The following is a 16,237-nucleotide window of genomic DNA, read 5'->3' as shown; positions in this document are numbered from 1 at the left end:
AAAAATTTCAAGTGCACATCTCTACTTAAAATAGAAATCCCATCTTAGTAAATGTCCCCCGATGTGTGGCTGGCACAGCACTCCCATAATCAATAAGACAGTCCTGGTGTTTGCTACTAGAAATCCATAATACTGAATATTTATTATTCCAGCATTCAGATTAGTGGTATTAGCCTCCTACATCTGTTCCATAGTAACTAGAAGTATGAGAGTGGGCTATTTATCCACTTGAGTAAATGCCATAACAAATCTATGGATCCTGACATAAAGCAATGTTGAATCATTTATTTTCAAATGGATTAATTATTAATAAATGAGATGATCTGAAGATTGTCATTATGAGTTTTTGGTGGCAGTATAAAAGATATTTTGTATACACAAAATTATCCATCACGTTACATACTTCATAGAGATTGCCGTCTATAGGGGGCGATTCAGACCTGATCGCTGGGCTGCAAACTTTGCTGACATGCGTTCGGATAGTCGCCACCTCCAGGGGGAGTCCGCCGGTCAGCATACCTATGGGGGAGACCGCCGGTCAGCATGACTGCCAGTCAGCATACCGAAGCCGGGATTCCGGCAGCGGAATCCCACCCACAAACGGCTTCTTCCTGTCAATCCTCTTGCGAATGCCCATGCAATCGGATTTCTCACATCAACCCGTCGATGGCCGTCAATGCCCTTTGGTGTTGTCCGACGCATGCACAGTTACTACCTGCAAAAACTCACAGCAGCGATCAGGTCTGAATCACCCCCATAGATTGTAAACTTGAGAACACAGGCCCTCTGCTTGTCTGCTAATACCCAGATTTGTTTTATTAATTGACCTCCCAAATGTAAAGTGCTGCTGAGTAATAAATAAATACATAGTATATTCTGTATCATATGACAAAATATTTTACATACTTACTGAAAATGACAAATCATTGCCTGCCAGTGGCTAAAATGGACATGTAAGGCCCTCTACTGGCGTGTTTGTTTATTACATTTATTTTTCTAGGTTTTGTAGGGACTAGGGAGGCCAATCCCAGGCCGTTTTTTCAATCCCGGGATTCGGGATTGAAAAACGCTCAATCCTGGGATTCCCGGGATTGCAGTAGGGAGCAGGGAGAGTGGGAGTGGAGGGGAGTGGAGAAGAGTGTAGGGAGCATGGAGGCTGTAAGGAGCTGCGCTGGAGGGTGGGTGTAGTGTAGGGGGCAGCGCTAGATAGTGGGTGTAGTGTAGGGGGCAGTGCTGGATAGTGGGTGTAGTGTAGGGAGCAGCGCTGAATAGTGGGTGTAGTGTAGGGGGCAGCGCTGAATAGTGGGTGTAGTGTAGGGAGCAGCGCTGGATAGTGGGTATAGTGTAGGGAGCAGCGCTGAATAGTGGGTGTAGTGTAGGGAGCAGCGCTGGATAGTGGGTGTAGTGTAGGGGGCAGCACTGGATAGTGGGTGTAGTGTAGGGAGCTGCGCTGGAGGGTGGGTGTAGTGTAGGGGGCAGCGCTGGATAGTGGGTGTAGTGTAGGGGGCAGCGCTGGATAGTGGGTGTAGTGTAGGGAGCAGCGCTGAATAGTGGGTGTAGTGTAGGGGGCAGCGCTGAATAGTGGGTGTAGTGTAGGGAGCAGCGCTGGATAGTGGGTGTAGTGTAGGGAGCAGCGCTGGATAGTGGGTGTAGTGTAGGGAGCAGCGCTGGATAGTGGGTGTAGTGTAGGGAGCAGCGCTGGATAGTGGGTGTAGTGTAGGGAGCAGCGCTGGATAGTGGGTGTAGTGTAGGGGGCAGTGCTGGATAGTGGGTGTAGTGTAGGGAGCAGCGCTGGATAGTGGGTGTAGTGTAGGGAGCAGCGCTGGATAGTGGGTGTAGTGTAGGGAGCAGCGCTGGATAGTGGGTGTAGTGTAGGGAGCAGTGCTGGATAGTGGGTGTAGTGTAGGGAGCAGCGCTGGATAGTGGGTGTCGTGAAGTGACTAGGGAGCAGTGTTGGAGGGTGTAGGAAGCGGAGCAGGAGGGAGGCTGCAGTGAGGGAGGGTGGGTGTCAGTAATACTACACTTACTATTAGGCGGGTGGCAGCCATGGACAAGACACGCTGAACGCGCCGGAGGCCTTTCAAATTGTAGCGCTGGCCATCAGCCAGTCAGAACGGGCAGTCCGGCTGCCAATCAGGAGCCGCTGCGGCCACTTCCCTGATTGGCCACCGGTCCACCAGCTGTGATTGGCTGGCGGCCGGCGTTACATTTGAAATGCCGCCGCCATGGTCTGTGTTCATGGCTGCCACCCGCCTAACTGTAAGTGTTACTTACACCCACCCTCCCTCACTGCAGATGCGCAATGCAATCCCGTGAAACCCGGGATTGGAGGCTCCAATCCCAGGATTCAAATCCCGGCATTTTTGGGCCAGAATCCCGGGATCCCGCCGATCCCAATCCCGGGATTGGCCTCCCTAGTAGGGATTTAAGAAAATCTAAGCCTGGAAAGCACAGTTTCAATCTTTGCAGATGATACTAAACTGTGTAGTGTAATTAATTCAGAAAATAGATGTGGAGTCTCTGCAGAATGATTTATCTAAACTTGAAATCTGGGCGTCTAAATGGAGAATGAGGTTCAATACAGAAAAATGCAAAGTTATGCATTTCGGGACTAAAAACTAACTTCCATCCTACATATTAAACGGGGAAAGTCTAGGGGTGACAGTTTTGGAAATAGATTTGAGGGTACACATTGATAATAGGCTTAATAACCGTATACAATGTCAAAGCGCAGTAAAGAAGGCAAGTAAGGTGCTAGCGTGCATAAAACGGGGTATTGAGACAAGGGACGAGAGTGTAATCATGCCGCTGTACAAATCATTGATACGCCCAAACCTGGAATATTGTGTTCAGTTTTGGGCACCACTGTATAAAAAATATATCAGTGAACTCGAAAGGGTTCAAAGGCGAGCTACTAAATTGATTAAAGGGCTAGAGGTACTGGATTACAAGGAAAGGCTTACTAGGTTGAATATGTATACGCTAGAAAACAGACGTCTAAGAGGAGACATTATTAACGTCTTCAAATATGTAAAGGGGGCACTACAAGGAGTTATCAGAGGAATTATTTATTAAAAGAACTCTGTTTAGGACACGTGGGCACTCGCTGAGGCTGGAGGGAAAAAAATTCCATACGCAACGGAGGAAAGGGTTCTTTACTGTTAGAGCAATAAGGATTTGGAATTCCTTGCCAGGGAAAATGGCAATGGTGGACTCTGTAAATGCATTTAAAAAAGTATTGGATGAATTTCTGATTGAAAAGGATATCCAAGGTTACAACATTTATAATATTGACGTTGTTAATTCGGGTGTAACATGATTTATAGTTGTTAACTAGTCATAAAACATTCTTCAGCAGGTACAGTAAAATCAACTCAACTTAATACAGAATACAGGTTGAACACGATGGGCATTTTGCCTCTTTTCAACCTCAATTACTATGTTACTATGTATGTTACTATCAGTAAACATGCTACTCATACTATCAACTAACTGCAAGCATGGTGTTGGAAAGGGGTCTCTAGAAACTTCAGCTAGAGGCTTCCTTACACATACGTACTTTTCACCAACTGGTCCAAAATAATTGCATGGCTGTGTAACTCTTAGCTGTAAAATGGAGGCTTCATAGTAATCACTCGGGAGCAGTACAAGGTAATCCTACAAATACATTATGTTACAATGGTTTATTATTATTAATATTATAAAATATAAACACAAATTATTTTGAGCAAATATTTAATTTATACAGATGTTGCCACAGTCATCGTGGCTGCAAAGCAGCTGCAAGGCACTCCAAGCACGCCTAGTCGCACCCGTGACTTAGGGGTCTATTTACTAAGCCTTAGATAGAGATAAAGTGCACGGAGATAAAGTACCAGCCAACCAGCTCCTAACTGTCATTTTTCAAACCCAGCCTGTGACATGCCAGGTAGTTGCTGATTGGCCGGTACTTTACCTCCGTCCACTTTATCTCCATCCAAGGCTTAGTAAATAGACCCCTTAGTACGCTGGGCTGTGACTTTTTCCACTTAATGAAATGTTAATGGCAGAGTGTGCGACTAAGACGTAAACAATTCGCACCCGCGTCTAGTGGCAGCCATGATGAGTGTTGCTACACCTGTATGTATGCCAACTTTTATACTGGTCATGTTTCGAGTGAATGTAAGCGTGTATTTGGTGTGTGCATGTGTTAATTGGATAAGCTCTTGTCACAGTTGTTGACAGTCATTGTGGCTGACACAGAGTCGCATGCAAAATGGCTGCAGTTGTGGGAAGCCACGGAAGTCTGTTTTAATACTATCACACGAAGGGTACTTAAACTCGCTCACCACACCCTGCTCTGCTGATTTACTGTGTTCTCAGGATGCCCTTGTTCTAACCTAAGGGCATAGTGTTCTCGCAGTCTAGTGCTGCATGGGTGCCTCCATCTTGCCTAAGGTCAGCTGACTCTGTTGCAGCCATTCACAGAGGCTTTAGTTGTCACATGATTTTAGTATCCAATCACGGTTCAGAGTACCCTATTTAAACCATTCCCAGGCACTTTCTCATTACCAGAACAACTTGTCTTCAAGGAGTTTGTTCTTGTGTCAGAAATTCGTTTTCCAACTCCTAAGCGCCCTGCTGTATTTGTTCCAATTCTTTGCAGTTTCCTGCAGTGCTTCATCTACAATATTACCTGCAATCAGTCCAGTGCTACACCATCCCAGCAGTAGTATCCTTCCTCAGTCTCTTCCTATTGTAATCTAGCACTCCTATTACACCAGTGTGCTTGTATCTGCAACCTGCACTGCTAGCTACAGTGTGTTATCTGCATTTATCATGCTGCATGCAGTTTCTGCAATCATCTGTGTGCTACTACTGACTGTCTCAATCTATTCATGCTGCCATAGCAGATGCACATGTCCCTATTGTGTATACTTAACTGAATATACCCACTGTGTCACACACCTCAAGTACTCATGTGTTCTAGGCATTACTCTGTTCTCCTTTCTGTTCAGTATCCTGAGGGTGGTAATGAATGAGGAGAAGCATCATTCAACCTCATAGTTTCATACACTCAGTTCTAACCAGTCCTGCCCAGAAGCCCCAGTAGAGTACAAAACAAACCCAGAATCTGACATATACAGTACTGTGAGTCTCCGCACAACTACTGCTGGGGATCGAAACCAGTAATTCCCTTGGATTTTACACCAGCTGCCGCAATAGTCATCATTAGTATCAGAATTTGGTGTAAGAGATCCACCTGAAACAGGCTTCCCTTGTCCATACGCATAACTCAGATCATATGGAACTTTTGACACTACTCCCACAATTCACGGTAGCTTCATGCAATTTGCCACTGCACATTTTCTGCCCAAAAAGCACCCTATTTCCCAGAAAGACAGATCCGGCCAAATTACATCCATTTCAGAATAGGAAGAACATACACATAAATGCATAATAAGGCTTCTGCACATGCACTGCGTGCAAAATCTCACTGTATCTAAAGAGAGATCTGTGCAGCTCAGAATCAGCCACAATGTGTCATTTGGAGGCTGCGTGCATGTAAAACATGGGGGGTCATTCCGAGTTGTACGCTCGTTATTTTTTTTTCGCAACAGAGCGATTAGTCGCGAATGCGCAATGTCCGCAGTGCGACTGCGCCAAGTAAATTTGCTATGCAGTTAGGAATTTTACTCACGGTTTTTTCTTCGTTCTGGTGATCGTAATGTGATTAACAGGAAGTGGGTGTTTCTGGGCGGAAACAGGCCGTTTTATGGGTGTGTGCGAAAAAACGCTACCGTTTCTGGGAAAAACGCGGGAGTGGCTGGAGAAACGGAGGAGTGTCTGGGCGAACGCTGGGTGTGTTTGTGACGTCAAACCAGGAACGACAAGCACTGAACTGATCGCAGATGCCGAGTAAGTTTGAAGCTACTCAGAAACTGCTAAGAGGTGTGTAATCGCAATTTTGAGAATCTTTCGTTCGCAATTTTACTATGCTGAGATTCACTCCCAGTAGGCGGCGGCTTAGCGTGTGCAAAGCTGCTAAAAGCAGCTTGCGAGCGAACAACTCGGAATGAGGGCCATAATTCATTGCACAAAAGCAACTGAAAAGTGCTGACATGGAGACATGAAATATATAGCAAGCAGAGGAACCGCTAAGTTCGCAACAAATTGTATAACAGTGTAAAACAGATGCAATTGCCAAAAATGTGTGTAATACCTGTATGTAAAAATATCTAATGTGAATTGCAATGGACATGGTTTGAAAGCAATGAACTTACCAAGAGCACTCCCTCCACTACCACTGTAATTATCCAGTTTCCCGGGACCAATGAGAAGGGCTCAGCAAAGCTGTTTCCTGGTACTGTCAGAAAAGCTGGCTCTTTGCTTGGAGGGAACACAATATCTTTGATATCTAATGAACCTAGAAAAAACAAGATATTTGCTTGAAAATTCTGGGGAGCCAAGCAAGAGACTATTGTTTGTATACATTACATTACAGGCAAAATAAAAATGTGCAGGCTATAATCCTTTCCTTTCTCAGTACTGGGTATACTGAACGTTATTTCAGCAAATGTTTCAAATCAATATCTATGTAACCACTCTCTCAGGATTCATCCATTTAAATTGGACTACTGTAATCTGACCATAGTCTCTTCTTTTCTACGGGGTCTCCCTTTAGACTAGTAGTGGATCCTAAATGTGGGACGGCTATGGGATAACCAAGGCTTAGGTTACTAATGAACCAAGGGGGATAAATGGTCTGCGACCTGGTGACTGGATCTCTTCCTTGACCAAGCACCATTGTTCTACAACCCCATGTTCTTCTCTCCCTTCTCCCCCTGCCTCCTACCTCCCCTCATTCCCTCTCCATAATTAAGTGTACATTTTTTTAGAAGTGTTTAGTAGTGTCTTTGGGCGGTGTGTGTGTGTGCGTGTGTTGGGGGGGGGGGGGGTTAAGGTGTTACACAGGGGCAGGTGTGCATTTGCGTGTGTTTGTATATGAATTAATGTCATGTGGATGCAGGTGCGTGTTTGGGGTTAAGGTATAGTACAGGGAATAATTTATGTCACGTGGAGGGGGTTGTATTATATACAGTATAAAGCTGCCTGAATGATTTGACAGCATGTCTACAGCCATATATGTTTCATAATGTACAATATAAGTAAGAAAACTGAAAATTAATGTTGAGAACATGTATAGGGAAAGCACTGTTTACACAGGTATATGGTGGAGAGGTGCCATGAGATAGCCATTTTGGTATGGTTGGATTAGAAGGGTGGGAAACAAAATCAGTATCTTGCCTAAAGTCCATGGGCACAACTATAGTGGGTGCAAGGGGTGCCATTGCTATGGGGCCCAGAGGCTTAGGGGGGCCTGGACCCAGGTAAAAATTTGCATACCAATTTCCCAGATTGGCCTGCTATGCAATTGGGTCTGATCCATTGCTAAGCATGAATTGTGTTACATTACATTTTCAGGGAGAGGTGTGTATAGCGGATGTTATAATGGTAAGGGGGCCTGTGATAAGGCATAATATGAACTGGAGATAACTGTAATGCTGACTATATAAACTGGAGGGCAATGTACTGTAATGGGTCATAATCTGATCATTGTAATGTGGAAGGCGTTATAATGTTACATAATAAAGAACTGGGTCACTTTAAAGTGGCACAATATGAAATGGAAGCACTATAGTGTGACATAATATGAACTGGTGGGCACTCTAATGTGGCACAGTATGAGCAGGGGGCACTGTAATGTGGCATAATATGAACTGGAGACACTGTATGTCCTAATGTGAATTGGGGATATTGTGTGTCAGAATGTGCAGTGGGAGCCCTACAATGTGACATCAAACTGTGAAAAATACAACATATGTAAATTATTCTATTAATGTAACGTGAGCCACAGAAAATGATTTATTAATAAATAACAATATCTGAGGATAAGAGATGTAACCATTCAATGGTGATATAAAATCACAATTGAGAACTTCTATACAAGTCACTAAACTCTGTGTCTTAATCTATCGTTATATTGTACAGTTCATGGTTCATTATTTCTTGTGATGAATTAGTATTTTATGACAAAGAAATGTAAACATTAATGTATTTAATTACTACTGTGTAAATGCTAATTTTTTTTTATTGTAATTATGCATTTTATTTATTTATTTTTTGAATGAGAAAACTGAAAGCTGTCAATCTGACACACATGAGAGGATTAGATAACTGGATGCTATGTCTTAGATGGGCTGTGACTTGTGTGTATTTTTGTGTGCAGCATAATATTAATCTAAGGTAAAAATTGAAGCAGAAATACAGAAATGAAGGAAAATAAGATTTTACTTACCGATAAATCTATTTCTCGTAGTCCGTAGTGGATGCTGGGGACTCCGTCAGGACCATGGGGAATAGCGGCTCCGCAGGAGACAGGGCACAAAAATAAAGCTTTAGGATCAGGTGGTGTGCACTGGCTCCTCCCCCTATGACCCTCCTCCAAGCCTCAGTTAGGATACTGTGCCCGGACGAGCGTACACAATAAGGAAGGATATTGAATCCCGGGTAAGACTCATACCAGCCACACCAATCACACCGTACAACTTGTGATCTGAACCCAGTTAACAGTATGACAAACGTAGGAGCCTCTGAACAGACGGCTCACAACAATAACAACCCGATTTTTTTGTAACAATAACTATGTACAAGTATTGCAGACAATCCGCACTTGGGATGGGCGCCCAGCATCCACTACGGACTACGAGAAATAGATTTATCGGTAAGTAAAATCTTATTTTCTCTGACGTCCTAAGTGGATGCTGGGGACTCCGTCAGGACCATGGGGATTATACCAAAGCTCCCAAACGGGCGGGAGAGTGCGGATGACTCTGCAGCACCGAATGAGAGAACTCCAGGTCCTCTTTAGCCAGGGTATCAAATTTGTAGAATTTTACAAACGTGTTCTCCCCCGACCACGTAGCTGCTCGGCAGAGTTGTAATGCCGAGACCCCCCGGGCAGCCGCCCAGGATGAGCCCACTTTCCTTGTGGAATGGGCCTTGACAGATTTTGGTTGTGGCAAGCCTGCCACAGAATGTGCAAGTTGAATTGTGCTACAAATCCAACGAGCAATCGTCTGCTTAGAAGCAGGAGCACCCAGCTTGTTGGGTGCATACAATATAAACAGCGAGTCAGACTTTCTGACTCCAGCCGTTCTTGAAATATATATTTTCAATGCCCGGACCACGTCCAACAACTTGGAATCCTCCAAATCGTTAGTAGCCGCAGGCACCACAATAGGCTGGTTCAGGTGAAACGCTGACACCACCTTAGGCAGAAAATGAGGACGCGTCCGCAGTTCTGCCCTGTCCGAATGGAAAATCAGATATGGGCTCTTATATGATAAAGCCGCTAATTCTGATACTCTCCTGGCTGAAGCCAGGGCCAGTAGCATGGTTACTTTCCATGTAAGATATTTCAACTCCACCGATTTGAGTGGCTCAAACCAATGGGATTTGAGAAAATCCAAAACTACATTAAGATCCCACGGTGCCACTGGGGGCACAAACGGGGGCTGTATATGTAGTACTCCTTTTACAAAAGTCTGGACTTCAGGAACTGAAGCCAATTCTTTCTGGAAGAAAATCGACAGGGCCGAAATTTGAACCTTAATGGACCCCAATTTGAGGCCCATAGACAATCCTGTTTGCAGGAAATGTAGGAATCGACCCAGTTGAAATTCCTCCGTGGGGGCCTTCCTGGCCTCACACCACGCAACATATTTTCTCCAAATGTGGTGATAATGTTGTGCAGTCACCTCCTTCCTGGCTTTTACCAGTGTAGGAATGACCTCTTCCGGAATGCCTTTTTCCCTTAGAATTCGGCGTTCAACCGCCATGCCGTCAAACGCAGCCGCGGTAAGTCTTGGAATAGACACGGTCCCTGCTGAAGCAGGTCCCGTCTTAGAGGTAGAGGCCACGGATCCTCCGTGAGCATCTCTTGAAGTTCCGGGTACCAAGTTCTTCTTGGCCAATCCGGAGCCACGAGTATCGTTCTTACTCCCCTTTGCCGTATAATTCTCAGTACTTTTGGTATGAGAGGCAGAGGAGGGAACACATACACTGACTGGAACACCCACGGTGTTACCAGAGCGTCCACAGCTATTGCCTGAGGGTCTCTTGACCTGGCGCAATACCTGTCCAGTTTTTTGTTGAGGCGGGACGCCATCATATCCACCTTTGGTTTTTCCCAACGGTTCACAATCATGTGGAAGACTTCTGGATGAAGTCCCCACTCTCCCGGGTGTAGATCGTGTCTGCTGAGGAAGTCTGCTTCCCAGTTGTCCACTCCCGGAATGAACACTGCTGACAGTGCTATCACATGATCTTCCGCCCAGCGAAGAATCCTTGCAGCTTCTGCCATTGCTGTCCTGCTTCTTGTGCCGCCCTGTCTGTTTACGTGGGCGACTGCCGTGATGTTGTCCGACTGGATCAACACCGGCTGACCCTGAAGCAGGGGTTTTGCCAGACTTAGAGCATTGTAAATCGCTCTTAGCTCCAGTATATTTATGTGAAAAGACATCTCCAGGCTTGACCATACTCCCTGGAAGTTTCTTCCCTGTGTGACCGCTCCCCAGCCTCTCAGACTGGCATCCGTGGTCACCAGGACCCAGTCCTGTATGCCGAATCTGATGCCCTCTAACAGATGAGCACTCTGCAACCACCACAGAAGTGACACCCTTGTCCGTGGTGATAAGGTTATCCGCTGGTGCATCTGCAGATGCGATCCGGACCATTTGTCCAACAGATCCCACTGAAAAGTTTGTGCGTGGAATCTGCCGAATGGAATCGCTTCGTAAGAAGCCACCATCTTTCCCAGGACTCTTGTGCATTGATGCACAGACACTTTTCCTGGTTTTAGGAGGTTCCTGACAAGTTTGGATAACTCCTTGGCTTTCTCCTCCGGAAGAAACACCTTTTTCTGAACCGTGTCCAGAATCATTCCCAGGAACAGCAGACGTGTTGTCGGTGTCAACTGAGATTTTGGAAAATTCAGAATCCACCCGTGTTGTTGCAGCACTAATTGGGTTAGTGCTACTCCGTCCTCCAGCTGTTCTCTGGACCTTGCCCTTATCAGGAGATCGTCCAAGTAAGGGATAATTAATACGCCTCTTCTTCGAAGAAGAATCATCATTTCGGCCATTACCTTGGTAAAGACCCGAGGTGCCGTGGACAATCCAAACGGCAGCGTCTGAAACTGATAATGACAGTTTTGCACCACGAACCTGAGGTACCCTTGATGTGAAGGGCAAATTGGGACATGCAGGTAAGCATCCTTTATGTCCAGGGACACCATAAAGTCCCCTTCTTCCAGATTCGCTATCACTGCTCTGAGTGACTCCATCTTGAATTTGAATTTCTGTATGTACAGGTTCAAAGATTTCAGATTTAGAATAGGTCTTACCGAGCCGTCCGGCTTCGGTACCACAAATAGCGTGGAGTAATACCCTTTTCCTTGTTGTAGGAGGGGTACCTTGACTATCACCTGCTGAGAAATAGCTTGTGAATGGCTTCCAATACCGTCGCCCTGTCTGAGGGAGACGTTGGCAAAGCAGACTTTAGGAACCGGCGAGGGGGAGACTTCTCGAATTCCAACCTGTAACCCTGAGATACTACCTGCAGGATCCAGGGGTCCACCTGTGAGCAAGCCCACTGTGCGCTGAAATTCTTGAGTCGACCCCCCACCGCTCCTGAGTCCGCTTGTAAAGCCCCAGCGTCATGCTGAGGGCTTTGCAGAACCCTGGGAGGGCTTCTGTTCCTGGGCAGGGGCTGCTTGCTGTCCTCTCTTACCCCTTCCTCTGCCCCGGGGCAGATATGACTGTCCTTTTGCCCGCTTGTTCTTATAGGACCGAAAGGACTGCGGCTGAAAAGACGGTGTCTTTTTCTGTTGGGAGGGGGTCTGAGGTAAAAAGGTGGATTTTCCGGCAGTTGCCGTGGCCACCAGATCCGATAGACCGACGCCAAATAATTCCTCCCCTTTATACGGCAATACTTCCATATGTCGTTTAGAATCCGCATCACCTGACCACTGTCGCGTCCATAAACTTCTTCTGGCAGATATGGACATCGCATTTACTCTCGATGCCAGAGTGCAAATATCCCTCTGAGCATCTCGCATATAAAGAAAAGCATCCTTTAATTGCTCTATAGTCAATAAAATACTGTCCCTATCCAGGGTATCAATATTTTCAGTCAGGGAATCCGACCAGACCACCCCAGCACTGCACATCCAGGCTGAGGCGATGGCTGGTCGCAGTATAACACCAGTATGTGTGTATATACTTTTTAGGGTAGTTTCCAGCCTCCTATCAGCTGGATCCTTGAGGGCGGCCGTATCAGGAGACGGTAACGCCACTTGTTTTGATAAGCGTGTGAGCGCCTTATCCACCCTAGGGGGTGTTTCCCAGCGCGCCCTAACCTCTGGCGGGAAAGGGTATAATGCCAATAACTTTTTTGAAATTAGCACTTTTCTATCTGGGTTAACCCACGCTTCATCACATACATCATTCAATTCCTCTGATTCAGGAAAAACTACAGGTAGTTTTTTCACCCCCCACATAATACCCCTTTTTGTGGTACTTGCAGTATCAGAGATATGCAAAGCCTCCTTCATTGCCGTGATCATATAACGTGTGGCCCTACTTGAAAATACGTTTGTTTCTTCACCGTCGACACTAGATTCAGTGTCCGTGTCTGGGTCTGTGTCGACCGACTGAGGTAAAGGGCGTTTTACAGCCCCTGACGGTGTCTGAGACGCCTGGGCAGGTACCAACTGGTTTTCCGGCCGTCTCATGTCGTCAACTGATTTTTGTAATGTGCTGACATTATCACGTAATTCCATAAACAAAGCCATCCATTCCGGTGTCGACTCCCTGGGGGGTGACATCACCATTATCGGCAATTGCTCTGCCTCCACACCAACATCGTCCTCATACATGTCGACACACACGTACCGACACACAGCAGACACACAGGGAATGCTCTTATCGAAGACAGGACCCCACTAGCCCTTTGGGGAGACAGAGGGAGAGTTTGCCAGCACACACCCAAGCGCTATAATATATATGGGAACAACCTTATATAAGTGTTGTATCCTTATAGCAGCTTAAATATATAAAATATCGCCAAAAAAAGTGCCCCCCCTCTCTGTTTTACCCTGTTTCTGTAGTGCAGTGCAGGGGAGAGTCCTGGGAGCCTTCCTCACAGCGGAGCTGAGCAGGAAAATGGCGCTGTGTGCTGAGGAGAATAAGCCCCGCCCCCTATTCCGGCGGGCTTTCCTCCCGGAGTTTGAGATATCTGGCATGGGTTTAATACATCCATATAGCCTCAAGGGCTATATGTGATGTATTTTTTAGCCATAAAAGGTATTATACATTGCTGCCCAGGGCGCCCCCAGCAGCGCCCTGCACCCTCCGTGACCTATGGTGTGAAGTGTGTGACAACAATGGCGCACAGCTGCAGTGCTGTGCGCTACCTTCATGAAGACTGAAAAGCCTTCTGCCGCCGGTTTCTGGACCTTCAATCTTCAGCATCTGCAAGGGGGGTCGGCGGCGCGGCTCCGGGACGAACCCCAGGGTGAGACCTGTGTTCCGACTCCCTCTGGAGCTAATGGTGTCCAGTAGCCTAAGAAGCCAATCCATCCTGCACGCAGGTGAGTTGAACTTCTCTCCCCTAAGTCCCTCGATGCAGTGAGCCTGTTGCCAGCAGGACTCACTGAACATAAAAAACCTAAAAACTTTTTCTAAGCAGCTCCTTAAGAGAGCCACCTAGATTGCACCCTGCTCGGACGGGCACAAAAACCTAACTGAGGCTTGGAGGAGGGTCATAGGGGGAGGAGCCAGTGCACACCACCTGATCCTAAAGCTTTATTTTTGTGCCCTGTCTCCTGCGGAGCCGCTATTCCCCATGGTCCTGACGGAGTCCCCAGCATCCACTTAGGACGTCAGAGAAAAGAGGCTGTAAGAATTGTTAACATTCTGTGAACAAAAGTGAAGTATAATATCTTTAGAAACGCTTGTTGTGGATGAGCAATGTCATAACATGGTCACCACAGTGAAATATATTATCATCCTTGATGACTAGTGTTGTCAATGGTAGCTAAAGATAAGGCTACTGTAACGTTAGCAGTTCTTTATACATGGACACACTTTATACACTAAAATTATAGTAGGAATAATGTAGCATCTATTATAAAATGTAAGGATATTAGGAGCCACCAAAGAGGTCATTTTTACAGTTTATTCCATGTAAAACATCAATTTGAGACAAACCAATTTGTTAGTATAAAGTGATCCTCATAGCCAGGTATGTTTTACCTTCACTGACAATTATACATATCATTAAAATACAATTTCCAACCTAGTGTGACATCACTACTCTCTAAATATAAGAATATATTATAGAGGACACTTTACACATAATCGTGTCACTTCTGTATTATAGTAGTATAATGCTATGCTCACCTTTGCTTGAGCGAGATCTGTGGACAGTAATACGTCCAGTTATTGGATCCACTTCTGGGTTAATGTATTTCAAAATAATATGAAACAAGTTGAGATTTGATTTGCCCACACTTACTGGTATCCTTACTTCATTCTATGGAAAAATACAGACAACGACTAATAATGCAAAATGACACTGAGCTGGCCGAAAAATATCTAGCTACAGTATCTCATATACATATACTGTATACAGTTCTGTTCATGGAAATTCACTGAATGCTTATACTCCATCATCCTATCTAAACACAACAGAAATAAATACCCATCCTATTTATAACGTCTTGTACTCACCACCAGGCATACTGTCTGCAATGTAATAATGCCATCATACTGGAAGTCATTCTCTTTATTAGGCCGCCCCTCGCCATTACCCCTGCTTTGGCCTCTGTTTTATGATTATGCTTTAAAGAGGGAGATTATTATTGCTAGTTACAGCCCTGGTTACAGAGGCATGTGGACAGATTATCGACAGGTACAATGTTGACTCAAGAATGTTCACATTTATGATGTTGACATGGGCAGAAGGACGTCATATGAAATGAGGACACTAGCATAAGGATAAGAGTTAGTCTTTAGGAATTACGGTTAGGGGTTGTGGATATACTTACCTTAAAAACCACAGTCTAAAATTCTGACTACGTCGACATTTCATCATTGTCAACCTAATATACAGTACAGTACCAAAACCAGTTACGGATAACTTAGTTGCGGGAACATCCTAAATGACATACTTTATCAGTGCCATGTAGTGTATAACTGCATTTTTATTACCTCTCAGTATGAGTATACCTAACTGCCACATACTGGGATCATTCAGGTATGGCTGGGTTAGCTATCACTGCTGCTACCGTGCTGCATCTAGGGGATGTAGATATGTGACCGGCGGTGACAATACCTACGTCTACATCCCGCTGCCTCAAAATCCTGAGAGTTGCCATGCCGACTGACTGGGACTATTCCTCCTCGTGGGTGTCCATGACACCCATAAAGTGGAAATAGAACCTGTGGCAAGCGCCACCTCAGCGTGGCGAGCACAGCAAGCCCACAAGGGGCTTTGTTGCGCTCCGCCCCCCCCCTCTCCCCCACGCCGGCATTCTAATCCCCGGTATCCCGGCGTCAGTATGGTGACCGGCAGTATCCCAATCGCCGGTCACCCATATCCAACCTGTAGCTAGATACAGCAGGAGGCATCTATTGCATGCAGATGCCTTCTGCAGTAGTAATTATTTGACCTGTGTCCTCGGACCCAGCATCGGATCAAAGCGCCCACCATCGGGCGGCTTGCAGCACCCATGATGCCACGCAAGCCGCCCATTGCAGAGGCCAGGAAATCTTGTTCCTACGATGGAAATGCCTGGCCTCTTCCCCAATCAATGACAGTTTGATGCCGTCCTGCGTCCAATGCCGCAGGACCCATTCACACACACAGAATGGGTCCTGCACATGGGAAAAGTGCCGAAAATTGGTGCTTTGCGTCAAAGGTCTCAGGTGTAACTGCACCCGAATTACCCCCATCAGGTCTATAAAGGGTGTACTGCTGAAATGGTACATCACTGCAATGATATTGCGTTTCATGTGAGCTGCATGATATATGGTGTAATGCCAATGTCTTTGGATAAACACGTTTTTATTGCAGGAAATAATTTTAGGCAGAACACATACATATCCATTTGTGTACAAAAGGAAGACACTTA

General features: G+C 45.8%; 1 protein-coding gene across 2 annotated transcripts in view; it reads right to left on the bottom strand.

Moving 5' to 3' along the window:
• The window catches only part of LAMA3 (laminin subunit alpha 3), a 477,258-nt gene that overhangs the window by 264,441 nt on the left and 196,580 nt on the right, over positions 1 to 16,237 (bottom strand). For both annotated transcript variants that reach the window (XM_063923602.1, XM_063923601.1), the window contains exons 22-24: positions 14,505 to 14,637; positions 6,264 to 6,406; positions 3,560 to 3,657 (exon numbers count right to left, since the gene is read on the bottom strand). In XM_063923602.1, coding sequence (XP_063779672.1) covers positions 3,560 to 3,657; positions 6,264 to 6,406; positions 14,505 to 14,637 — 374 coding nt within the window. The remainder of the gene's footprint in view (positions 1 to 3,559; positions 3,658 to 6,263; positions 6,407 to 14,504; positions 14,638 to 16,237) is intronic.

Source organism: Pseudophryne corroboree, chromosome 5 (assembly GCF_028390025.1).
Source record: "Pseudophryne corroboree isolate aPseCor3 chromosome 5, aPseCor3.hap2, whole genome shotgun sequence".
In the NCBI taxonomy this organism is placed as follows: Eukaryota; Metazoa; Chordata; class Amphibia; order Anura; family Myobatrachidae; genus Pseudophryne; species Pseudophryne corroboree.
This window is presented reverse-complemented; position numbering and strand designations above follow the sequence as displayed.